Source organism: Vigna angularis, chromosome 1, assembly GCF_016808095.1.
Source record: "Vigna angularis cultivar LongXiaoDou No.4 chromosome 1, ASM1680809v1, whole genome shotgun sequence".
NCBI classification, from domain to species: domain Eukaryota; kingdom Viridiplantae; phylum Streptophyta; class Magnoliopsida; order Fabales; family Fabaceae; genus Vigna; species Vigna angularis.
The window spans coordinates 14430728-14458408 of NC_068970.1; the positions used below are offsets into that span (position 1 = coordinate 14430728).

The 27681-nt window shown below is 30.9% G+C and overlaps 2 protein-coding genes across 4 annotated transcripts; one reads left to right on the forward strand and one right to left on the reverse strand.

Annotated features, from left to right (window-relative positions):
* The first annotated feature begins 2879 nt into the window (after positions 1-2879).
* Positions 2880-18779, forward strand: LOC108344351 (agamous-like MADS-box protein AGL19). 3 transcript variants are annotated; one of them, XM_052871034.1, is made up of 8 exons: positions 2880-3074; positions 3180-3388; positions 10531-10621; positions 13844-13905; positions 13996-14095; positions 17957-17998; positions 18096-18113; positions 18389-18779. In XM_052871034.1, exons 2-8 carry the CDS (start codon positions 3201-3203, stop codon positions 18563-18565), a joined length of 678 nt encoding a protein of 225 aa, XP_052726994.1. In that variant the 5' UTR covers positions 2880-3074; positions 3180-3200; the 3' UTR covers positions 18566-18779. The 3 variants fall into 3 exon arrangements, with proteins under 3 accessions (XP_052726994.1, XP_052726984.1, XP_052726986.1); XM_052871024.1 differs by having other exon boundaries at positions 2882-3074; positions 18096-18137; XM_052871026.1 differs by having other exon boundaries at positions 2883-3074; positions 10540-10621; positions 18096-18137.
* A 1136-nt stretch (positions 18780-19915) lies between these two features.
* Positions 19916-27226, reverse strand: LOC108344337 (protein FIZZY-RELATED 2). The gene is made up of 10 exons (XM_017582796.2): positions 26495-27226; positions 26278-26400; positions 26039-26143; positions 23447-23626; positions 23285-23347; positions 23008-23202; positions 21514-21615; positions 21360-21422; positions 21171-21239; positions 19916-20417 (listed from the first exon to the last, which is right to left on the reverse strand). Exons 1-10 carry the CDS (start codon positions 26960-26962, stop codon positions 20364-20366), a joined length of 1422 nt encoding a protein of 473 aa, XP_017438285.1. The 5' UTR covers positions 26963-27226; the 3' UTR covers positions 19916-20363.
* Positions 27227-27681: the final 455 nt, after the last annotated feature.

Sequence of the window (27681 nt, forward strand, 5' to 3'; positions counted from 1 at the left end):
AAGTATTAAAAAAATAGGTTATAATACAGAACTAGTGTACCTTTGTTTTGCAAGTGCAGTTGCACTTGTTCATTCCTGTTTGTCCGAAAATAACTGGCAAGTGGGAACCGACAAGTTTGTTTGCTGTTTAGCATGGGGACATTTGCCCTGTCCGAGTAAATGTCACCGGAAGCATGGGTTGTCGGTGTGGATGGACACGTGTCAGAAGAATAGACTATGGCAGAGAGGGTTTTGTGCCTCAACACATTTGTCATTCTTTTGAGAAGTGGCCCGTGTAACAAGTGTGAATTCACGTTAATGTGGCCTATTTTTGACTAACTATCACTTGTGAAATAACCAATACAATAAGTTCTATATGTCTGTTGTCGTTACAATTTTCATAAAAAAATCTCACACTTTTGTATATAATCTTTCTTTTCCTAAACATTTCATCCAAATACCTTTATCACACCACTTAACCTCAAATTTTCACATACATGTCTCCTGATAACAATCCATTTTGGTTGTCATAAGTTACAATTTAGATTATAAAAAAAATAAAAAATAAAAAATAAACTGTCATGGATACGATCTTTGAATCATAACAAGTAAAACAAAGGAGCAACTAGATTCTTTAACAATAATTTAGCACTTTTGTGATAATTTTTTAACTATACTTCCATATGCCTTCACATTACTCATATATATGTTATATAGATATAGGGTATTAAGGGATGTCATTTTCTACGTATATTCTGTTTGAGGTCATTTAGTCTAAGTAAAAGTGTAAGGTGGTTGGTAAGTCTACATGCAGATTTGCGCATGATACTAAGAGGTTGGTTCTATATGTACCCAAACATTGGATTATTCATATCCAACAGGGTGTATGAAGTGAAGTTCTTCTGATTGTTTCAAATGTAGAAGTAGCAGAAAAGGTGTGTTAGAAAGAGATCAATGAGGGAGTCTTGCAGAGAAGACTTATGAAGGTTGTGTTACATCGTTACATGTCTTTAAATGGGGGTTTTGAAGTATGTTTTGGTTATGTACTGATATCATATGCAGTAACTGTATGTCATGTTGGGTATAAGCAGAACAGAAATACGGAGAGTATGTTTTGTTTACCTAATTTTTATGTCTCTTGTCATAAATATAATATAATCATTTTTGTTTATTTTTTAATTTTTAGCATATATTTGGACACCTCTATGTCTTTATATTTGTCTCTCTTTGCTGATAAAAGAAACATTACTCGGATATTAATTTTGTTCTTTACATTCATAGTAATTTGGGTCTGACAATGATAAATAATGTCTGTTCACCTTTAAGACAATCCAACCTTAATTAATAGTTAATGTACTTCCAAAAGTTGCATTTACAAGGAAACTAATAGGATAAATAATTATAAAACTGTAGGAGATACTTATTATTATACTTTGAAGATTATGTATATAGAAAACAATACTTTGAGAACTATAACTAATACTAAAATTATAGTGCTTTCACTTAAATGTTGCATAATTTTTAATTTATGTTACGCTCTCCATTAAAAATAAAAACTAAAAATATCATTTTCACTTTCATTTGTTAAATTTTATTGTACTTTTTTAGTCTTTCATTCTCTAAATGTGATTTCTTTTGTGTTAAGAGTATCATTTCTTATTATTTTAACTATGCAGTTTTTAATCCATTTATGAACTTGACATCTATTTCTGTAATAAATAAAGTGTTATTAAACATGAGAGGTACGCTTTAGACGTGATACAAAACATAGCTGATAATTTACAATTTGGTACCACAGTCTTTAAATGTTTAATGTATTTTAAAATTTGTAATTGTTTTTCTGATTAAGTCAAAATGTACTGATTAGAAGGATACATAATAACAGCATACATAATCCCATCAATATAAGATAAACTATAAAAACAGAGATAGAAAAACGGAGGAGTACTACTTTCCAATCATGTATCTAAAACAACATTGGAATCTGGAAGGAGCTTTTGGCATCTTTTTTAAATATCTGGCATAAGATACTTCATGAAATTGACCATAGTTCAGACATCAGACATAATATAGTTATGGTTACCGATATAACACAGGACAATGTTTTGGGTAATCCAATGCCCTGGGTTTCTGTAACTACAGTGCACACTTTAAACAATAATTTGACAGATACAAAAGGATGAAAAACCAGCATAGTGGCAGAAAGGTTTTGAATGGATAATCTTAATAGTATTTGGTAATTGGTTGATCAAAATAAACTAGACCATGCAATCAATTCACCAAGTATAACTTTAACCAATAGTTGATACTCATGCATGCCAGAGAAAAAAGAGAAACAATTCCTTTTGAAAAAGTAAAACATATTTTAAGTAAATCAAGGCTAGCTCTTATTTTTATGTTTATCTTATTTTAAGATTCCAAGACGGTAGTATCATAATCAAACCTGTCCTCCTTTTAAACAACTACTTGTTATGAAAGAAACACTGCATCTTCGATTAAACTGGTATTCATTTAAGGTATAATATATGTATCTTAAAACTTATTAACCCATAAATTATTATAATAGAGATTTATTTATTAAATAACAATCAAAGATTAAAAATAATTAATAATTATAGTAACTAATTTAGATATTAATCAATCTTAATAGTATTTATTCCCAGTTTTCTCAATTTGGTAAAGGCCCAATTTCTTTTTTCTCGGGCTTTACCCAAAAAAGAAAAAATAGGATTAGGTTCTTTTCTAGGCTCTCCTCCCTTTTGAGTTTCACCACCTTTATTATCTCTCTATTTCGCAAGAATATTTTGCTTGGGATATATGCCCCCATTATTATACTTTATTATTACTATTATTATTATTCATAAATAATAATATATATTATATGCAAGGAGAAACATAAGAGGACGCTAGGTTATATAGGTGGAACCACCAATCCATCAATCAATCAGTCACTGGAGCCCCTATTTCTCTCTCTTCCGGAAAACTGTGTTAGGGTTTCTGTGATTGAGCCTGCAAAAACTTCCTTGGTAGCTGAGTCTACTCACTCAGGGGCACAAAAGATTCCATTGTTGGCTTCCACATTAAAATTTTGTCAGGTTTGATTTCTATTTTTAGAAACACCACTTGGTTATCCAGATCTCGTTTTCTGTTTGCTTCTTCACCAAAAATATTACGCACATCCTCCTATTACCTCTGTCCAGACAACAGGCAAAACGGGAAAAATGGTGAGGGGGAAAACTCAGATGAAGCGAATCGAAAACGAAACGAGTAGGCAAGTCACCTTCTCCAAGAGAAGGAACGGCTTGCTGAAAAAGGCCTTTGAGCTTTCGGTGCTGTGCGATGCTGAGGTCGCACTCATCATCTTCTCCACCAGAGGGAGGCTTTACGAGTTCTCCAGTTCAACTTCAAGGTACGTTATTACTCGCCAACTTGTTTTTCAATGTCCGTTACTTATTTGATTATTTGTTTAAGTACTTGATTAGTGTGTGTATTCTTTCAATGTTGGACCAATCTTTTTCTGCCAAAATCTTAGATTAATTTGAAGCAATAAAGATAAAACAATTTTCCTGACCCTAGCTCGTACCATGGACCTCAGCCCCTTGTCAGTGTCATTTGATGTTTTTAATTAAATGGTTATCGATCGTATAAATGCTATGTGGATTTTGGTGGATCTTTTCAAACTAGGCTACTTAATACTTGCTGCCTTAAGGAATATAATATTAGACAGAAATTCATTGTGCTGTGTACTCATCGAATGTCCATGGTGAAGCTGGAAAAGAAATAAGGTAAAGAGGATCATTGATGGTAGCTATGTGTATATACACTGCATCTGGTGATTTTTTTCTATCTTAAAAGAGCTTATTTAGAAATTCACCCGAACATTATACTTTACTGAATAAGAATAAAAATTCTTGCATAAGATGGAAGAAGACAAGATTCACTGATTGGCAAAGGCTTCAAATTAATCAAGAGTAAATTGAAAGGAATAGTCTTAGTTAAGGGTCTAGCTATATTTTGCTACTCCTGTCATTTTTTTTTTGTCAAAAGTTATTTCGGTGCACTTTCCCCTAAAAGACACAGTTAATTGAAGATAAGCTGTCCTTTTAACACAATTTATTTGATTTTTTTTTTAAAAAAACGAGTGTAATAAAGTACATAAAACAAAATAAGAAAAAAAAATGTTGAAAATACTAAATTTTAACAGGGTATTTAGAGTCATGTTCATATACTGATCACTCTTTTCAACATGCAATTCATGCTTAAAACAAAAAAGCACTACAAATCGTAGCAATATTTAATTTATAATTTATATAACAATCTACCAAGCATATTCCGTTATAGTGGCTAAATTGGGTTATAATAATTACCTATTATTAATACAGCTTAATGGTATCTTTTAGACACATGTTTAGGAAAAATTATTGGTCCTTTGTTAACACAACGTAATCGATCAAATTTTACGTTATATATATTTAAGTGCTATTATTTATTATATTTTAAATTACAAAATGTAAATACATATAATCAAAATCATGGAAATAGTCTAATAAATTTATTTATATAAAATGAAATGTTTATTATAAGGAAATTAATTACATTTTGATCTTATATAGATGGAGTTCGTATGCAATATATGTTTTAAAACTTTGAGAAGTTAATTCTTAACCCGATCAAAACTTTTGGCTCTCAAAAAGAGTTAATAAATATCTATTTATTTGGCTAAATCTCATTAACCTTAATAAAAGAAATCAACAACCACGATCTGACTCATACATTGCCTAATTTCGTGTATTGTTCAAAGATTACTAAACAAAAAGAGAAATAATGAAATTTATTTATGATTTAGCTAAATTGTGCTTTTTCCGTCTTTTAAGTAAAAAAATTGTTAACTTATTTAAATATAGAAATATTTAAGTTTATTAATTTTAATTAAAGGATATCACAAGTTTAATTTTGATTTCTAATAATTCTTACAGAATTGAATTATTTCTATTTTCATATTTAATTGCATTATTAAACGTTTCTCTTCTCATTTATGAATGTGATGTACATTGTTAACAAATAAATGAATAATTTTAAAAAAAATTATCACTTTAATAGATTTCATAATAAATTTAAAATATAAAAATATTACAGCTACCCTCTCAATTGTTTTTCAGTTAGTTTATTAAGAAATATTTTTATTTATCTGATTGTCATTAGTATTTTTATTCACGCGTACGAGGTAGTTAACATGTAACAAATTTATTTTTAGAAAACTTCTGAGCAGCTTCATCTATTATTTACTGATTTTAAAATTATATCTTACTTTATTTTACATATTTTTTAAATTAATTTATGTATATTAATTATGATGCAAACATTAAAATCTAAAATATAATTTTATAATTATTTTGTTAGAATAAAAAAGGAACTGTCTTTGGCTCTAATTATAAGGATTATTCTAAAAAACTTATTTTTCTTTTCATAATACTCTTTTTAAATGTTTATTATATTAATTAATTTTTATCAAAATATATTTAGTTATTCTAGTTGATATATAATAAATGCAATACATGTTCATCTTTTCCCTTTTATAAACTTTCTAGTTGATATACAATAAATGCAATACATGTTCATCTTTTCCCTTTTATAAACTTGAAGAATGAAATAGTTTAGCTTTAAATATTAAAACTTCATTAATTTTTTTATGTACATTAATGATTTAAGGATACATTTAGAAAAAAATATTATATATAAAGATAGTTACCAATGTCTTATATTTCAAAATGAAAAGAGAAATATTATATTCTTTATTTTTACATGAAAATATTAAGCAACAGATAAAAAGGATAAAAGTAGATAATATTTTTTATTAGAAAAAGCGTATTACTAACCTATGATAAAGGCCATAGATATCTTAAACACCTTCTACTAAATCATAATTTTGAAATATGGTGAATATTTGAATCAATTGTACTTAATGTTGATATTAATTTTATAATGTTTAGTTTCATTTTATTATTATTAAATTTTAATTTAAACAAGTTTGTAAATCTTTATAATTTTTTTTGTACTTTTGAGTGAGTATTAAATTTTGAGTGGTTAAAATTTTTATATTTTTTTAATTGAGTTTTTATAATTTATTCTATTATCTTGTATTTTTATCTCTGAAATAAAATTTTGTAAATAATATTTAAAAATATTTCTTTTATTAATTAAAATTATCAAATTCATGAAGAAAAATATAAAATAATGTTAACTATACAAATTTAATGAAAAATATACAAATACTAAATATATAATAGATAAAAACAAGTTTACCTAATTGAACTGAAAATACTTAAATTTATTAAAAATTTAAATTCAATTATGTTTTCTTTCTTAAACTCTTTACATTTTTATTCATTTTAATTTTATCAGGGGTTAAGACTTTTTACGATCAAAATGAGTTGTAACTTGTGGGCTAACTCGGCTATGCGGGTTAGTTTTTAACACGGTTCATTTAGAACTCGGTTCACCGGGTTGAACCCGTGGTGAGCTAGGTTGGTTCACCAATCCACTTAATTTAATTTAATTATTTATTATTTCGTGTTTTAATATTGTTAGTTAGTATTTTTTTTATTATATTATAGATGGTGATAAATAATAAGATGTTTCAAGAGAAAAAAATATTATAGATTTATCTATTCAGTACTCTAGTATTATAAATGAAAGTGATGTACAAATTATCAAATATTAAAAACTTATTTGTTCACTTTTATACATGTTTTTGGATTACACTTGGATTTTATGATACTTTTTTTTAATTGTCTTTCGAGTTTAACATCATTTTAGTGTGACCTTTATTTAGATTTGAATTAAAAAAATTATAATTTTTTTTATTTTAAAAAAACTTATAACTAAATAAGCTAGTCAGGCAACCCGTTTAATCCATCGGGTCGGGTCAGGTTTAAATTTTTTTAACTCGCTAATAAGTGAGCCAGATTGAATTGGCTCACTAAGTGACCAACCTGTGGTGAGTCGGGCCGAGTCGTGCCGGATTTTCCGTTTTTACAACTCTAATTTTACTCTTCAACTTTTCGTTATTTGTTTTAGTAGCATATTTTATATAAAATATAAGTAAAATCATTGTATAAGGATGTTCATAGTTACAATGAGAAATGTGTTATACTCTGCCTTTAATTCCAACAAAAGCACATGACTTGTCAATTTAATCTACAATTGGATATAATATCACTTTAAATGTTTACCATTCTAAAAACATTTGAGCTATTAAAAGAGATATTTAAGAGTTCTAATGCTAGTTTGTACGAGGTTAGCAATGCGTTAAAAAAAGTATATAATTATTTATTTGTTGTGTAAAAGAATCTAAGAATATTATTCTAAATGTGTTCTTTTAATTTACAGTAAAATACTAATTTCAAGTAGTATTATTTACTTTGTTTCTTTATAATTGTAGAATAATGCAATGCCGTGATACAATCATATTCTCCTGCTTTGTCCTTTCTAAGCAAGCTATCAACATTAAAGATATATTTGTTATTAAGATAAATCATTTTTAAAACATCCTTATTTAAAAATATCTCACTTAAATATCTGAGTTTCACAATTATACATTACCTCATTTTATAATACTTTAATAAAATTATTAAATAACAATTATTTTTAAAGATAAAAATTAATAATTATTCATTATAATAACTAATTTATAAACTAACTAACTAACTAACTCGTATCGAAAATAATTTTTATTATAAATAAAAAATTGTAACTAATTTTTGAGTTAGAGTCTGAATTAATTTCTAAATTAAAAATTAGAAACTAATTTATACACTAATTCTTTGATAGTTAATCTTAGAAATTAATTTAAATTTTAATTCACAAATTAATTATAATTTTTGTTTTATAATAAAAATTACTTTAAATACTAATAATTTATAATTTATAAATTAATATCTAAATTAGTTACTATAATTATTAATTATTTTTAATCTTTGATTGTTATTTAATAAATAAATCTCTATTATAATAATTTATGGGTTAATAAGTTTTAAGATACATATATTATACCTTAAATGAATACCAGTTTAATCGAAGATGCAGTGTTTCTTTCATAACAAGTAGTTGTTTAAAAGGAGGACAGGTTTGATTATGATACTACCGTCTTGGAATCTTAAAATAAGATAAACATAAAAATAAGAGCTAGCCTTGATTTACTTAAAATATGTTTTACTTTTTCAAAAGGAATTGTTTCTCTTTTTTCTCTGGCATGCATGAGTATCAACTATTGGTTAAAGTTATACTTGGTGAATTGATTGCATGGTCTAGTTTATTTTGATCAACCAATTACCAAATACTATTAAGATTATCCATTCAAAACCTTTCTGCCACTATGCTGGTTTTTCATCCTTTTGTATCTGTCAAATTATTGTTTAAAGTGTGCACTGTAGTTACAGAAACCCAGGGCATTGGATTACCCAAAACATTGTCCTGTGTTATATCGGTAACCATAACTATATTATGTCTGATGTCTGAACTATGGTCAATTTCATGAAGTATCTTATGCCAGATATTTAAAAAAGATGCCAAAAGCTCCTTCCAGATTCCAATGTTGTTTTAGATACATGATTGGAAAGTAGTACTCCTCCGTTTTTCTATCTCTGTTTTTATAGTTTATCTTATATTGATGGGATTATGTATGCTGTTATTATGTATCCTTCTAATCAGTACATTTTGACTTAATCAGAAAAACAATTACAAATTTTAAAATACATTAAACATTTAAAGACTGTGGTACCAAATTGTAAATTATCAGCTATGTTTTGTATCACGTCTAAAGCGTACCTCTCATGTTTAATAACACTTTATTTATTACAGAAATAGATGTCAAGTTCATAAATGGATTAAAAACTGCATAGTTAAAATAATAAGAAATGATACTCTTAACACAAAAGAAATCACATTTAGAGAATGAAAGACTAAAAAAGTACAATAAAATTTAACAAATGAAAGTGAAAATGATATTTTTAGTTTTTATTTTTAATGGAGAGCGTAACATAAATTAAAAATTATGCAACATTTAAGTGAAAGCACTATAATTTTAGTATTAGTTATAGTTCTCAAAGTATTGTTTTCTATATACATAATCTTCAAAGTATAATAATAAGTATCTCCTACAGTTTTATAATTATTTATCCTATTAGTTTCCTTGTAAATGCAACTTTTGGAAGTACATTAACTATTAATTAAGGTTGGATTGTCTTAAAGGTGAACAGACATTATTTATCATTGTCAGACCCAAATTACTATGAATGTAAAGAACAAAATTAATATCCGAGTAATGTTTCTTTTATCAGCAAAGAGAGACAAATATAAAGACATAGAGGTGTCCAAATATATGCTAAAAATTAAAAAATAAACAAAAATGATTATATTATATTTATGACAAGAGACATAAAAATTAGGTAAACAAAACATACTCTCCGTATTTCTGTTCTGCTTATACCCAACATGACATACAGTTACTGCATATGATATCAGTACATAACCAAAACATACTTCAAAACCCCCATTTAAAGACATGTAACGATGTAACACAACCTTCATAAGTCTTCTCTGCAAGACTCCCTCATTGATCTCTTTCTAACACACCTTTTCTGCTACTTCTACATTTGAAACAATCAGAAGAACTTCACTTCATACACCCTGTTGGATATGAATAATCCAATGTTTGGGTACATATAGAACCAACCTCTTAGTATCATGCGCAAATCTGCATGTAGACTTACCAACCACCTTACACTTTTACTTAGACTAAATGACCTCAAACAGAATATACGTAGAAAATGACATCCCTTAATACCCTATATCTATATAACATATATATGAGTAATGTGAAGGCATATGGAAGTATAGTTAAAAAATTATCACAAAAGTGCTAAATTATTGTTAAAGAATCTAGTTGCTCCTTTGTTTTACTTGTTATGATTCAAAGATCGTATCCATGACAGTTTATTTTTTATTTTTTATTTTTTTTATAATCTAAATTGTAACTTATGACAACCAAAATGGATTGTTATCAGGAGACATGTATGTGAAAATTTGAGGTTAAGTGGTGTGATAAAGGTATTTGGATGAAATGTTTAGGAAAAGAAAGATTATATACAAAAGTGTGAGATTTTTTTATGAAAATTGTAACGACAACAGACATATAGAACTTATTGTATTGGTTATTTCACAAGTGATAGTTAGTCAAAAATAGGCCACATTAAAAGTGTTTTCTACTGTAGTTAAATTTACTCTTTAGCTTTTTCTAATGGTGAAAAGCAGAAAGAGATAAAAAAAAATAAAGAGAAAAAGGGATTTACATAATAAGATTTATTGTGAAATGTGATTTTGTATCTCTTCACAACGTTATTCATACTCAACATAACATGGATAAATGTTTTTTTCTTGCGAAATGTGATTATCTAGTTAACTTCCATTAGTATTTATACTTAAATATTCTGTCATACTGTTGGATCAAATCAGTGGTGCCTAAGAAACTTTTAATGCTCTTGTCTATTGGAGATGCTCCAGTATAAACAAAACAGTTGAACGCTATCAAAGGAAAATCAAAGACCTTGGTGACAGCCACAAAGGAGTCCATGAAAATACACAGGTCAGCTCTCCACACACAAATAACATACATAAACACACACATAAAATATATATATATATATATATATATATATATATATATATATATATATATATTTATTGCATGTCAATGATATTGTTGGGATTGTGTTCTTATTTTTACAAGCAAAATATTATCCAAAAACATGATAAGAAAGTATTCTAACTCATCAGTAAAAGTTTTACAACATTAATTAAAAACTACGAGAAACACTAGTTTAGAAAGAGCTTTAGACGTATGTTATTTTAGGCTTTTAACGTCTGATCTCTGTCCGACGTCTATATGGGTGACGTTAATGAGACGTCAGGCCCGATAGGTCAGACGTCTATATAGACGTCCGATCCATACAGGTCAGACGTCTATATAGACGTCCGATCCATACAGGTCAGACGTCTATATAGACTCTGACACTATAGATCAAACGTCTAAAACGTCGCCGTATTTGATTGGATTTTTTTCCGCTTGAGGCCTCTTGGGTTGCTCTTGGTTCATGGTGATTCGAGTTTACAACTTTATATTTTAGTTGAAGAGAATGTATTGTACGTTTTTTTTTGTATTGGATGATTTTAAGAACGTAGTGGGGAAAATTGGAGGAGTGGAAAACACAAGAAAACGCCGCCCAAGGACACGAGCAAAATTGCACCAAAATCCAACGAAAACGCATTTTAATTGGTTCAAATGAAAGATAATGTATCAAAGAGTGATGTAATCGGAGTAAAATTAATTTAAAACGACGAAAAAGTGAGAAAACAAACTGCGTAACCCGTAGAGAGAAAATTCTTTTTGTTCGTTAGTGTGAATTTGTATAGATTTGCGAAGATGGAATTGTGAGGATTTGCGAGATAAGTTCAATTTAAGCATCTCGCTTTGTTGCGAAGATTGGCACTGATTTATAGCCAAATGTCAGGTCTGCCTTGGTTTAAAAAATACCACGATTTTATTCAATCCCAAAGTTTCATAATCGAATCGAAGAAGTATGCATAATTACACTGTGATGAAGAAGAGTATTTCAAATGAAATATCTTAGAGGTGTATTAGGTTCCCTTCCATCCCTACTCAGTTCCAGGGGTGGGAAAAATGATTCTCTCAAGATAAAAAAAAAAGAAAAGGAAAAGCAAACACAACACAACAACTAAAAAACTTTCTCTATACATAGAAGAAATTGAACGATAAAGAAATTAATTAAATCAAACTATTCAGATAATCGAATTTCGAAAACACAGAAATAGAGAGAAAAACATCTGGAGAGTGGCGCAACCGAAAAGGAAGCGGGAAGAACATGCAAGGGAAGTGGTTGGAGGAAGAGATTGGTGTTTGTTGCGAGAGAGATGGAGAGGAAGAGAGAGATGTAGGTGGTTGAAATTTCAAGAGTAAAAAGGCATGTATGTGATGCGAGAGAGCGCATTGAAGAGGAAGCATATATGAAGAAAATGTTCACACACATGCGGAAAAAAGAACATCATGTGGAATGAAGAACTTTGTCGTGTCTGTTTATCCAAAGAACATGTGGAAGAAATAAGAAGGTTTTTTAATGTTTTTTGAATCTTTCTTTTATTCTTAATATTAATACAGTGTTATGTTTTGCAGTATTATTATTCGTAATTGATTATTATAACTATAAAATGTTTAATGTATTAAATTGCCTCTAAAATTTAAATTCTAATATATAAATCTTTAACAGCATTTAATATTATCTTAAAAACTAATTAAGAAAATTTGATAATGTTAAATAGGCTCTTAAATTTAAATTTTAATAATTAAATAATTAAGGTTAATTTCTTATTCTTTATAAATATTTTTATAATTAAATATAACATTAATAATTATCATTTTATATTACTTTTATAACTAGGGGTATTTTGGTAATCTATCATTTCTATCAATTAAACAAATTTTTTAAATCTTTCACATAAATCAAATTCTACACTAATTTTCACAAACTTTACTTATAAATTCATTCTCAATTACCACAAATCCATTCAAAAAAACAACAAAAAATTACCCTCAAATTCATTCAAATCATCTTCCATGAATCATCTCTCCCAAAATCATTACAAAAGAATCGATGGCTAAAAGAGGTGACGAGTATATTTCAAAGTGAAAAGGACAAAATAGAAGATATACACACCTTACGAGGCACTTCTAGAAATTAGTAAAATAGCATAAAAAGTGAAGATTGCAAGTTTTCTGGTAGCAAATAGGCTATATAAAAGACTAAGCTAACTTAGCTATACAAATTCAGAATAAATGCTCTTTCCTCTACCCTGCTCATATAGACAATGCTCAAGACATTTATCGAATCGTGGATTATATCAGTAACTAGTATATGGTATATATATGGTGAATAATTTTCATTTTATCAGCTTGTAAAATTAAATTAGATCTTAAAGTCTTAAATAAATTAAAACCCATCTCAGTGATTTTTGTTAAGTTTATTATTAAACCATTATCATATCATTTAGAACTATTGAAGTATGCTAATCTTTTTGATATTTATTGTCCTTCCTTACCATAAAAAATGTGTATATTGATTAAAAAATAGTTAAATTAGGATATACATTGGAAAATTAAGTTAAACGAACACTTCAAATTCTATTTTGATTATCATCTCATTTCATACGTTGAAAAGAGCCCTTCTCCACCCAAATCCAATTATTTTTAGTCCACTCTACTCCCACATTTCAGAAAAACAAACATTCTGATTGGAGAATTGATGTTGGTGTGAAGGAATAAATGTTTAATGCTAACATTTTCCATGCAATTGTATCATGTCAGAAACGGGTCGATTCCCCATTTTTTATCTTCCTAAAAACAGATATGCATCTTCAAGAATTTTAATTTACGGTGATGAACGATCTAAACTTCGACAGATAGATACGAATATTGTTGCTGACAAATGCACTTGGAGATTCTATCTTTCGGAATCAGCTTAGCCTCCTATATAATTTTTATTTGTGTCTGTCATGATAACAACTTAAATTGTAAATAATTAATTTTCTGCATGTCTAGTTACATTGTTTTCAACTATTGCACGCTTTTCTGATATAATATTCCTCACTTATTTGAATTCTCTGCTTTTATATGTTAATGGACTATCTCCACACATGCACACACGACTTCTCTACTTGAATTTGGTTAGTCGAATTTAAACTTTCTGTGTATGACTTACGTTATGTGCGCCTGTTATTATGTGTTTACATGCAGATTCTGAAGGACGGTGATATGAGCATGGCAAAGACGATCGAGCACCTAGAAAATTCCAGAAGGTTTCGGAACCCACTTTACTAGTTTTATTCTGATTGGCGTTGAGATAACAAAATAATTGACTCAACATTCGATATTCTTTAATATTGTAGGAAGCTTTTGGGAGATGAATTGGATACATGCAGTCTTGACGAGTTACGACAGCTAGAGAACCAGCTCGAACGCAGCTTGGAAAAAATTAGGGCAAGAAAGGTACTCTTCAATCACACTTTATCAAGGTTGAAATAATTGGCTTGAAAGTGAAATCTAATGGAAGCTAACAACATTTCAAAGATAATTTTTTTAAATAATAATAAAATTTAATAAAAAATAATAATTAATCAAAGATTAGTTTAGATATCAATTTATAAATTTAAAATTATTGATATGTAAAATAATTTCTATTATAAATAAAAACTTATAATTAATTTGTGAATTAGATTCTAAGTTAATTATTAATATCAAGATTTTGGTTACTAAAAACTAGAGCTGTCAAAATGGGCCACCCGGCTTGACCCGGCCCGACCCACCACGGGTTGGTCACTTAGTGAGTCAACCCAACCCGACTCATTTATTAACGAGCCAGAAAAATTCGAACTCGGCCCGACCCACCACGGGTTGGTGGGTAAACGGGTTGGCTCACTGACTCACTTAATTACAATTTTTTTAAATAAAAAAAATTAGAAACTTTCTATAATTCAAATCTAAACAAATTTCACTCCGAAATTTCACTTCCAACATGGGTGTTTAATTGATTTTGAAAATAAGAAACTTAAATGATTTTTTCAAGCAAAAACAAAATAATAAATATTTTTTTATAAAATTAAAATTAAATTTTAATAAAATAAAATTAGGTAGGTGGGTTGGTGGACCAACCCGGCCCACCACGGGTTCAACCCGCATGAGCCGGGTTTAAATGAGTCGGGTTGAAATCTGACCCGCATAAAAAAAATACAATTTTTTTAAACCCAACCCGACTCAAACCCGTGGTGGACCGGATTGACCCGTGGGTTGTGATCCATTTTGACAGCTCTACTAAAAATACAATATGCAAAAACCAACCATTTAGATCACCAAACTGCAATTATTTGGAAAACATATTTATTGAATGTATACGTTTTACAAATGAATTAGTCAAATTGGTGAAAAATATGTGCTTCTACTACGTATTAACTCATCTCGAAAGGTTTTGAGCACGAATTTATTCACAAAGTATAATCAATAAACATCAATTTAGAGTTATTTTGGTATGTATCCAAGGATGTCTTCAATGCATGTTCTGGGTTATGCATATGCAATGTTGTTTCTATTGGATGTCGTGGCTTTAGAAGGTTCATTTCTTTAAGCAAAGGCTTATATTGAAAATAAAATGTGAGGAATACCCTAACGTATATAAAATTCACATCCTAGTCATCAATTTAAATTGCAAAACTAATACAATCAAACACGTTATTACACCAATCTAAGAAGGTGAAAACTACAAAATTGAATTTAGCAGATAAGCAGGACCAAGACTAGATTTTGATAAAATCTAATTAACAAGGAAATTAATTCAGAAGCCCCGTTTCTAAAATCTTATCGAACAACCTCTAAGAACCAAATCAAAGATATCATAAAATTCGCCACACCTTATAAGAACATGTCACCGAAGAACAATTTGAAATAGAAAAGAGAAGTCCTCCTTATGAATAGAAAATTGTGTTCTGTGTTGTACATGACAGAATACACATGGTTTGCTACTGATCTGAATTGTTTTCCTACTAAGTAAATTCTGTAGAAGTTGGATTCATGTCCAACATCATATGACATGACAACGTCAACACTTCTACCGGGTCCACAATCCCTTTTGTCCGATCAAGATATAATTGTTGGATCTCATTAACAAAATACAAAATATTTTATAATTTTATAAAATTAAACAAAATTGAAAAGACGCATTTTAGGTGAAAATGAGATCTAAAAGTTATGCTCTAAATGTGATGGAAGATGAACAAATTGTTTTTTCAAGCACAACAACAATGTTGAATTATGGCATAAGAGACTAAGACAATTTCATCTTGGTAATTGTTGTACATGCAAAAACATGGTGAGAGTACTTAAAGATACATGAATTCTCAATATGGTAAGCTTGTCAAAAAGCATTTCCTCAAACCGTTTGGAGAGTAACTCAAAAACTGCAGTTGGTTCACACAAATATTGGAAGACCTCAGACAGTTTTGTCTTTAAATGATAGTGTATATTATATTACTTTTATTGCTGATTATACAAGATATTGTTGGATTTATTTCTTTCAATCCACTATTGAGTTTGCCATTATTTGTTGAAAACATAAAATACTTGTAAAGAACCAAAGTGGTTTCATGTTGCAAAATAATAAAGTTTGACAATAAAAAGCACTACAAAAATGATGTTTTTTATTAAATTTTGTTAAAAAAACTGACATTGAACAACAACCTGTCGTGTCTTACACTCCATAACAAAATGGTGTAAAAGAGAGAAAAATAAAAATATCATGGAGATGACAAGGTGTATGCTAGATGACAAAGATTGTAAGAAGTTGTGGGTAAAGGCTGCCAGAACTACTATATTTTTGCTGAATAGGTTGTTGAGAAGAGTTTTAAACAAAACATCTTCATTTAAATACAAACTGATTTACGAAGAATATTTAGTTGTACTTGTATCTCCTCTAGAGGTTAAAGGAGTCAAGTTTGATAAGAATGTTGAAATTGAAGTTTTGAATAAACTTAAATTAGGGAGGGATAGATTTTAAATCTTATTTTATCTTTGCCACCTATGTCGGGTGTTTTGATTCTTAATTATTAGTTTGGATCTAATAATATTAGTTTGATTCTAATAGAGATAAGATATAGATTGATATTTTTTATTTTTCATTATTATATTGGGGTGCAATATTTCTATTATTGATATAGATACAGATAGATTAAGTAGTATTATATTTAGATTAAACAGTTGTATTTTCTTTTATTTTTATTTTTTGTATTTGATCAAGATCTTATATACACTTATTTAAAAAATGTCATGATTCAATAAAAAATCCCCAAATGTGTCACAGTTTTATCTTAAAGCAGTACATCTATTTGTTTGTGTGCGGTTTGGTTTAACATTTACTGGATATTTTACTGAATTTTTTAACAACAAAATGGAAAAGTTGTTATAAGTAAAGATGTAAATTTCATTGAAAATAAACAATGAAGTTGGGAAGAGCCCATAAGTAAACAACTACCCAAAAACTCACAATTCCTTGATGGTGAAGTTGATGACAGTTTTGACATAGAGATACAAAATTTTTATCTGAAATTTATCAAAGGTGTAAGGTTGACTATCTTAAAAAAATTGAAATTATTGAGAAAAAGAAAAGGAAATTTAGGAACTAGTGGACATCCTTCAATACAAGCAAGGTGTAGGCACAACTTGTGGTTTCTATAAATAAGTAAAAGGAAAGGTTATGCTCGTGTTTGAAGTGAATCCAACAAGTCTTGATACAATCAGAATGTTATTTGCCTTCATTTTATACAAAGATTGAAAGTTTATCATTTATATGTAAAAGATGCTTTTCTAAATGGTTATTTGTAGGAAAAGAATTATGTAGAACAATTTGAGGGGTTTCATATCAAAGAAGAGGAGGAAGAAATTTACAAATTAAAAAAAATTACAAATTTAATCAATTTTCTTTTTGTATTGATAATATATATGTGACAAGAAGTAGTGAGAAACTCATAAAGAAGTTCAAAGTTGAAATCTTTAACTATATAAATGTTAAAGATATAAATATTGGAACATGTTAATAAACGATATCATAATTATATATATCATAATTAGAAGGTTAAGTTTCTTCAACATATAATAAGGTAAATGTTTTTAAGATCATATAGCCTAGAGAGATCTGAAAAACTTTTCCCTTGAATCAATTCCTCAATATAACAAGCACAGAGCATCTAAGACCGCAAAACAACCTACTTATGACATAATGATCGATTTTGATTGGTAAGACTCCTAATTAGTATAATTAACATAACCATCACTCCTAACGTCCAAAAACTTCGTTTTGCTCAGAATCAATTGTTCATGGAGCGAATTGAGAAGTTAAAAGAAGAGGTAATGTTATCTTTATGATTGAACATATCTTTCTTTAATTAATCTGTTCTAAATTGCTCACTAATTAGAATTACCATGTTCTTTGAGCTGTCTTCAGGAAAAGTGCTTACTCCAGGTAAATAAACGCTTACGCGAGCAGGTTAGCATCATTCTTCGCTATTTGCATAAACTGATAAATTAGTATAAATTCAATCTATTCTCTTTTATTTATATTTATACAAGTTACATAACTTTGGTAATTTAGAGATGGAAAATTATTTGCTCTTCTCCTTTCTTTAATATTAAAAATATTTAAGTAGCTTGTATCCTTAATTAAAAATATTAAGAGTGTTTTTGATATTGTTTGATGTTGATTAGAAGTTAACTTGGAAGATGAATTGTTTGTTGTAGTACCTGATTGAAAGAGGGCGTTATTTGAGTGATGAGGATTTGGAAGTGGTGAAAAAGAAGAGGGAAGAAGAGGTGGAGACAGAGTTATTCATAGGAAGACCTGAGAAACAAATGACGTTAAAGTTGAAAGCAGCAAGCCATGATAGTGCTCATAAATACCTACACATGCAAAATTAACATTACCAATATAAATGCTACCTCACCACTTAAATATAAACCAGCAAGCCATGATAGTGATAAATATATGTAGTTCTTGTTCTAACTCTCTAATCACAACGCTGCTTGTGAACGTTTACTTAAATAATTCATGTACAACACTCGTTCCAATGCTCTTCTTGTACTCCATCTTCCTCAAATGTATGAAAGTTCATATTACACTGCTTTTGTGTAAGCCAAACTATACAATTTCCTTTTTTGTCTATTAAAAGAATGCCCGTCAACAAGATATAAAACAGTAAAAACAAAATCTGGGATGGTAAAATTTGAATATCTAAATATAAAATATAATATAAATTTAATTTTAATTTTAATTAAATTAAATTTAATAAAATATAAATTTTAATTTAATTTAATTTAATAAAATTTTAATTTTAATCTTTTATAACTAAAAGAAAATTGGTAAACACAGATGATATAACATCATATCTAATTTTTTTATAAACGAATATTAAAATATTTATTATTTTAAATATTAACAATTTAATACAAATTTTATCCATGAACACAAATATTTTGCCACCCTATTATAAATCAATCACATAGTAAAAGTGCTTCTTTGAGCATTAAAAAGACGGTGATGTGGATGCAATTCCTACTTTTTGAAAGCATCACATTCCAAATAAAAAGCTAAAAATGTTATTCCTCTTGATATTTAAGGAAGTATCAAATTGTTATTTACTAAACTTTGGTTTGTTTTGAGCCATAATAGAAACTGTCTGTTTATTCTTGTCATTAAAATTCACCTACTGATATGTCTCTACAAATCACTCAGTGCTCCATCCATAATAGAAAATCCTTTTAAAACAACTATAGTGTGTCCCTACATCACACAGTACTGTTAGATTTTGTATTTCCTGGAGATATTTAAGACTTCCAAACAGTTGAGAAAGATTGGTGATAATGATATTACCAATTGTAACTTATGAAATTGATTCTATACATTTTTGGGGTTTGAATGGTTGATTCATACACTTCTACATATTAGCTCACTAAGTAAAACACTTTAAACTATGTTCAACATAAAATTGATCTTACTTTAGTCTGATAAGGTGCGGTACCACACAGGGTCAGGGTGTTAAATTTTGTTCTCAAGTTTCTGGTAAATACATCATATGTTGGGAGAGAATTCACACAGGAATTCAAATAAAAATTCATTAAACAATCAGTGTATTGTCTTAAAAATTTTGAAAATTTGGACCCCTCCCTATTTGGGAGGCAAAAATAAATAATCAACTAATTAGTGATAATTTGTAGACTTTTAAAATCAGGAGACTTTCAATAATCAGAAGCAATGAGATGATTAAAAAATTGAAGGAAGTACCAAAATTCCTAAAATGGAATAATTATATACAACAGCTGTTACAAGCTTGCTAAGGATGTGTTCTCTGTGTACTTGCCTTGAATGTATAACATTGGAGAGCATTATGGAAAAGAAGTAAAGAATAGAAGGAGAGGGAAAGAAGTAAGCTACAACTCCATTAACATGTATAAAATTCCGATGGGCAATAAAAAAATGACCTACTTTTAAGTAAGAAATGAGACTTCACACGAATCGCATGAATGTCTTTTATCTTTGGCAGCCACAATATACTTTCATAGCTCCCTGCAATGCTCTCCAAATGGTAAAGCATGCCTTTTCATGTTATTTTTTTTATGGTATGTTTTTTCATCATGTTGCTCCATTATGAAATTTGTTTTGTGCATGAGTCCAAACTTTGAAATATGCCACATGATTGAATCAAAATGCCACGTGCGATCACCTAATAATAGTTCTTCCAAGAGATGATGCTCCGATTTCATTGTCAGTATTCTGCATCATTGGTCATGTTCATTAACATATAAACATGGAGATAAAGGGAATGGATGCTTTCATTAAACACACCCTAACATGCGGAAATATTTTTTTTGCCAATCACTGCGTTAGTTAAATAGTTAATGTCATTTAAGAAGTGAGAGAAGACACATTTTTTACATGGTATGGCCATGTGAAATTTAATATAAACGATTTATTCCCATTACTTGATGAGAACATCCATCAATGCAATTTAAACACCGATTTTGGCATGGATAACTAGATGATTAACCATCTATCAAACATATTTAAGCAATATATGACATGAAGTAAAAGGATTGGCATGATGATTGTTGTTCAAGTTTGTGCAAATATATAATTGTGTTGTTGGTTAAATCATTTTTTAATCCCACGTGAACAAGATATACAACGCATTTTTCATGTGCACAAATAATAATTGTCCTATATACTCAGTTTCTTTCCAGGAACAAACATAAAATAGATAAATGCAAGTAATGATACATCACTCATTTTAATAAAATGCAAAACAAATTAAAATTCATTTCTCAAAGAGGAAAAGTACAAGAAAGAAAATGAAAACTGCAGCTCTGTCATAAAAACTATTTAAAGTGAATTTAATGTATCTCCAGTCAAGGGAATAAGTGATACAGTTCCTAGTAAGACTAAACGTACTATGTTCACAAATACAAAAAAGCAGCAGGGCATCCATATCACAAATTGTTTTTATCCATCTTTAAATGAGTAAATTACCTGTGATTTAGGGGATGGAAATACATTCCAGAACCTAAGTGTTTCATCTCCAGCTCCAGTTACAATAGTCTGAAACAGTATAACTCATCACAAGCAGAAACAGAACATATAGATGATACGACAAAGAAATCATTTTCTTAATCAAAGACAGAGTGATAGAAAGAGGAATAGGTTAAAGAACTGAAATACCTGTCCATCCGGAGAAATGGCAAGATAGAGAACTCTGTATGTGTGGCCAGTAAGGGTGGCCAGCTGCATCAAAGGACAAAAACTGATGGTAAAACAGGTTTGAATAAAGTAAAAATAAAAGAAGAGACACATCTTAGGACCGTAGATGTTGTACCTTTGACATGGTGGGGTATCTCCAAACAATTATCTGGTTCTGGGAGTAACCATGTGTGCTTACTAGTTCGTTGACATTTTTAGACCAGACGAGATTGCAAACCTGCCAAATATAAAGGTTGAACACCATTTTATTTGTATTAAGAAATGGAAAGGGCATAGCAGGAAGATTCTTTTATCCTACTCTCGATATTTGAAGTGGTAAATGTCTCAATATTTGAAGTGGAAAATGCCAAAAGAAACTTAAAGAACCATACCTCGCAGCTATGAATGGTCAACTAAAATGACATTTACTTTAGGCAATTTTTACAACTTTACAATAGTATAATAAACTCTAGACAAGCTATTTTCCTTGTAATGTCTCAGTTTTTATACAATGATAGAGCAAATAATGACTTTACCACCAGAACTGGATTTCTAGTGAGGGGAGATGACTGCCTCCATGTAAGAGGAACCTCAAGTGAATTCTGAACTTAGGTTTGGGGGAGGGCAGGGGGGAAATATTCCCTTATCATACCTTCACTCACACCTCCCAGCCCAGAATTACAATAACAATACCAATAAGAACAATAACCAGTCCATGTTCAACTTGGTACATTCCTAGAGTTATGGTATAATAATAATGATGATCTTAGTTAGAGATGCTATAAAGGTGTAAGCCTTCATCCAATAGCTTGAGCTTTTAATAGAATTGATCTTTGACATAGTATTACAGATTCCTTGTCTAACTGGTCAGGGTTCAATTATTGTTACCCTATTCCTTTAAATTAAGGTTGGATTTCATGATTTAGTAGGCTCGGGCATTGTTCACACTTCAAGCTTAAAAGGCCCTCACCCTCAGGGCATGCTATGATGTTAGAGATGTGATGGTCATTCATAAGCCTTCAACTAATAGTCTAAGCTTATAAGAGAGTTGGTCCATTGCAAACAGTGAATGTTATAATTTGCCAGTCATCATAACCTTTAGGCAGAAAATGACTAACCTCCTAGTTCTACCTCTTTCTTTTGGTAACTAATCATTCAGCTACTATGCATTTAATATGATTCTGAATTTTTAGGGTTTAAGCCCCTATTTCACATTAAAAAAAAACATCATGACTTATTACCACTCAAAAAGAATTGGAAAAGAAAGTATGTCTACAACAAATCATTAAATCTTTATCTTTCAAAATTAATCATAAAGATTGCATTATTAGAGAGACCTGTTCATATTGAGGTCCAACATCACTATACCATGACGTTCTCTAATCCTTTCTTAAAAATCTTTATCTTTCTTCAATGGTGCATCCTGAATCATTTTTCAAGCGCTATTTTATTATTTCCATTTCATAGATTTTTGTTTAAGCAGTTTGTTTGTTGTTCTATCACACTTTAAACGAGTTGTCAAAATTACCCAAACCAGAAGGAACACATAATACACTGACCAGTAAAAAAATTTGTAGAACCAACAAACAGCCATCCTCATATTGCAGAAAGTATAAACAAGTACTCTTACCTGACTTCCAGTGTCCATGCAGCTTAGGTGTGAGTTGGTGGTTGTATTCCAGAAACGTATGCATCGATCTGCAGTTCCTCCCCCAGATGCAAGAAGTCCATGAAGATGAGGAGACCATGCAATAGCTTTAACAGCTGCTGTATGTTCGCAGTACTTCAGGACAGGCTGAGTTGAGTGTTGATTCCATACAAACAACTGCAAAAAAAAATTATTAGTACTTGTGCAGGATAATAAAGAATAATAGTTCAGAAGAATGCTTAAGTTTGCACTTGCATACTCTGTTGTCATTTCCTCCAGATGCCAACTCACGGTTATCGTAAGACCACTTCAGTCCACAAACCTTTAAAGAAACAAAAAGGAATATCAATACGTGCTGGATATCATGTACAGTAGAATAGTTGGACAAGATGAAACCGTAAGAAATAAAAACAAGACTGACCTCTGATTTGTGCCCTGACAGTTTACTGACAAAATCTTCTTGTGCACGGATATCTCTTTGATAAATATTCTTATCCCTGCCGCCAGAAGACAAAAGAGATGAACTCCAGGCCAAGGCTCCAACACGTAACCGATGACCCTCCATAGACCTTATCTTCTTGCAACGAGATGCATCCCAAATCTACATGGATAATAATTAGACCCAGGCATTGTTTAATTGGTGGATGGGAGAAAAATAAAATGAACAAGCAAGTTTCACAGATACAATAGGAAGAAAAAATCCTTTTGTATGTAAAATAGTGAAGCAGAGATCAAATTTGTTTTCTTGGGGAACTTAGTCTCAAGGAAAATGTGTAGAAGCAATGCACTAGATATCAAACTCAAAATGAAACTGAGCCATCTATATCTCTCCAGACCCAATTTAGCTTCTTGAGAGCAAAGGAGTTGGACTACATAAAGGTAAATAATATGCAATCAAGCAAGTAAATTAAGTTTCTACATTTAAAGTCTATGCATGGCATGCTTATCTACTATATCAATACCAAACTAATACAATTTGTCAAAAACGGAGCCTAAGTGGCATAGAATCACTGTCATAAAAAGGCCATATTTCCTGGAGCTAGTATAGTCTCAGTCAAAAAGATAAAAAAATACAAGTTATACAAGAAAGACACAAACTGACATAGTTACGTTTTTCAGCATCAATATGATAAAACCAAAAACTTCACTAACCCATTTAACAAATGATTTAATGACACAAACACAAGCACAATCCACATTAGCTGGCTGTTACACCCAAGCACAGGCACCAAACACAACACAGAGACATTGGTAATGTCCTATACGTAATGATTTATAATGGTGTTAAAGTAATCAATTATTGTAAAGATCAGAAGAAATGTTATAAACTAATCAAAGCCAAAACTGCCCAAACGAAATGCCCATAGCACAAAATCACAAAGCAATTGAAATAGGGGGCGTCTAAAATAAAAATAGGGCAAGCCACCAAAAAGCAGTGGAGGTCGAGAACAAGAACCTAAGAGGAAGTCAGGAGCCAAATCGAACACCAGAGATGAATTAGGAAGTGAAACTTAAAGACCAGAATGGAAAACAGAGAAGGTGTATGCGACAAGATTATTTGCAATCTATCTTTCTATAATCTAATAGTTTGAAATTTGGTTATGAAATTTCTAAAATAAAAGTTGGATATGTTGTAGCCGTATCCTTAGTTTTTTTTTTTTTTTAGTGAAGCAGTGTCTGAGCTATGCCTACAAGTTTCCAAGCCAAAAAGTAAATACTTTTTGACATGTGTCAGTGTCCGACGTTAGACATGTAGAAATACCTGCACACTTTTCTGTGCTTCTTACCTAGCACAGAACTCCCATTCTAAGTGGAGCCTCTACACTTCCATCAGCTTAGCTTCTAGTTCACTTCACACCATTAGTATCACAGTTTTGAAGGCTCTTTTCAACCCACTGGGTTTTATACGAGAGCATGAGTCCAGTACACAGATAGAGTGTGAGAAACATAACTCACTTCTATATTGAACGCTCCCCCAAAATTTATCAACCTAACTTTATATTGACAATAAAAAGTAATATGACGTGACACAAAATGACAAGGTCTATAATACAAGGTTTTGGAATGACACAAATATACCTATGAACTAAAGCATTTATAAGGTATTTAAGTGTCTCTGCTTCTTGAAAGAAAGCAAATGATTCATCCCCAAGAAAGCATTTTACTGAGGTGAATAGAAGAGAGGGGCACAAAAATGATAAACACAGAAATTTTCTAACTTTCTAATTTTAAACACCATCAGTAAAATTAAAACAAAATAATGTTAAAATGGAAAATAGTACAGAAAATCTTTATCTTTTATTGAAAGTTTAGCCTAATCCCAAACAAACATATCTACACGCTTATTATTTGTCTAAGATGAATCATGTCATTAAAGAAAAAAATCATCAGATTATTTTCCATGATATTGCATTCCTTAATGACTATTAAAATAATTTCCATTCCATTCTGGACATAGACAGATAAACCACTAGTGACATGCAATTTGATTCTCATTTGCTGAAAGCTAAAAAACCAACCAGGTCTGTCCCCTGGAAGACTCAATTCACCTACAGGATGTCAAGCAACTAACTGACTTCCCTTAGAAGCTATCTTCAATTGCTTCCCATATACTCGAGCATGTTCTAATTAATTACTTGCCATTTTTTTCTCTCCAACCAAAATGAAGGACCGCATCATTATCTTGACAGTTTACCCCAATGCTGCCTTCTTTTTGAAGAATTTCTTTAGGGCTTCAGGATCAACAGAAGCTAATTAACCCCCACAACAATAATGCTAAATGGCTGTAGTGCTCCACTAGGGTGAAGGCTACCATGCATCATTGCATTACTACACACATATCAATTGCCATGACTGAAGCTTGCAGCACCCTTTTTCACGATCGAGGGGATGGCAATAAAACCGAACCCCAAAACCCAGTTTAAATCATAACACATGGTCATCAAATATCATCCTTTGGGAACCCCTGATACGAATCCGTAAATGCGATCGAGATCAGAGCGTAAACTCTTACCTGAACTTTACCATTGCTAGTTCCAACAGCAAGGTGCGTACCACGTTGAGCCCAGCCTACGGAACAAACGAGGTCATCAATCCCCAAATCACATAATTTAGTAACCTGCGTGATCACATCAATACAGAATAATCACAAAGACAATTCTTTCAATTTGCATAAACAGAACACCGGCCAGCACACATCACAACCAAAGCGAAATCAAAGTTCCTAAATCGAGCAACAACAAAAAAGGTCACCTTGCTGCTACAAGCATTCCAGAGATAAACACAGTTACCCAGACCAACAGCCAAGACATTATGCGAAGACCAATCCACTAGATTCAGGTAAAAATCATCTTGCAGCGCAGGCGCATCCAGAACCTACTCCAAACACCAACACAAACAAACATCTCAATCTCCATAGGCAGCAAAAACAAAATTAAACCAAATTAAACTGAATTAAATCAAAATTCACCTTAAAAGGCGACCTGGGAACCTTCCTGGGAGCCTTGACCGGACCGTGATTAACCCCGGGTACGGAATCGTCGCACATGAACGGCGAGAGCGAGTGCATGGACTGGCGCGTCTCGCTCTTGTACCGGAAAATATTCCGGCTGGGGAGCGTCATGGGCGGCGAGGCCGTTTTCTGCGGCGTGAGGGGCGGCGCCAGGCCGGCGGCATCGGGGCCGAAGAGGGCGGTGCGGAGGAGCGTGGTGTAGGCGCTGGAGCTGTCGTCGCGGCCCTCGGGTGGCGAGGCGATATCGAAGAGCGCGAATTTGGACGCAGATCTGCTGGGAATGAAGCGGTCGGAGTAGATTGTCCTGGAAGGCGACGTGTAGTGATTGGAGTTTATGAGGCGGTCCACGTGGCGTAGAGTGGCCTCCGCAGAGGGTCCGGAGGCTACCGGCGTAGGGACATTGAGTCGGGCGGCGGAGCGGTCCATGAAGATTCCGGTGGAGCGATCTGGTGAGGATGTGGTGGCGAGGCTGTTAATATTTTCCCGGGAAAAAACCCAGTAAAAGGTTACAGCTGTTTTTTCCGTTTATGCTCTTTTTATTTTTGAAGTGGCGTAGAGAGGCTTCGGTTTTCGTGCACGCTCACCGTGGATCGTGGTGGACCCCTCTGTTTCCTCTCTCTGGCTCCACCACCGGACCCTATACTCCTCTCTTCCTCTCTTCCTCTCTTCTTATACTCTTTTTTACATGCAACCATAACATTTCACACACTTTCACTCTCTTTTTTATTAAATCAAAACTATTCTTAATATCTTCTTTTACTTCACCCCTCTCACTTTTTCCTCCTTCTTAATTAATCACATTCATTAATTCTTCTGCCATTTATTCTTCTCCATGCTTTTCTGTGACATTTAGACTATGCCCTCCCACTTTAGCATCAGAATATATCACTTTTCTCAACATTTCTTTTTTTTCACCTTCATTCACTATCACACTGCACACATTAAATACCATTTCAATAATATTTTCTTACTTTCTGCATATGTCATCATTTTTACTAATCCAACACTCAATCAATTGTATAACTAAAACGTAAATACCAAAAGTTTATATTATTTGGGTAACAAAAGAAAATATGTATACTTTGATACCAGTAATTTTAAAAACAATTAGAACGCTTCATTCATATTAATAATAGCCAACAACT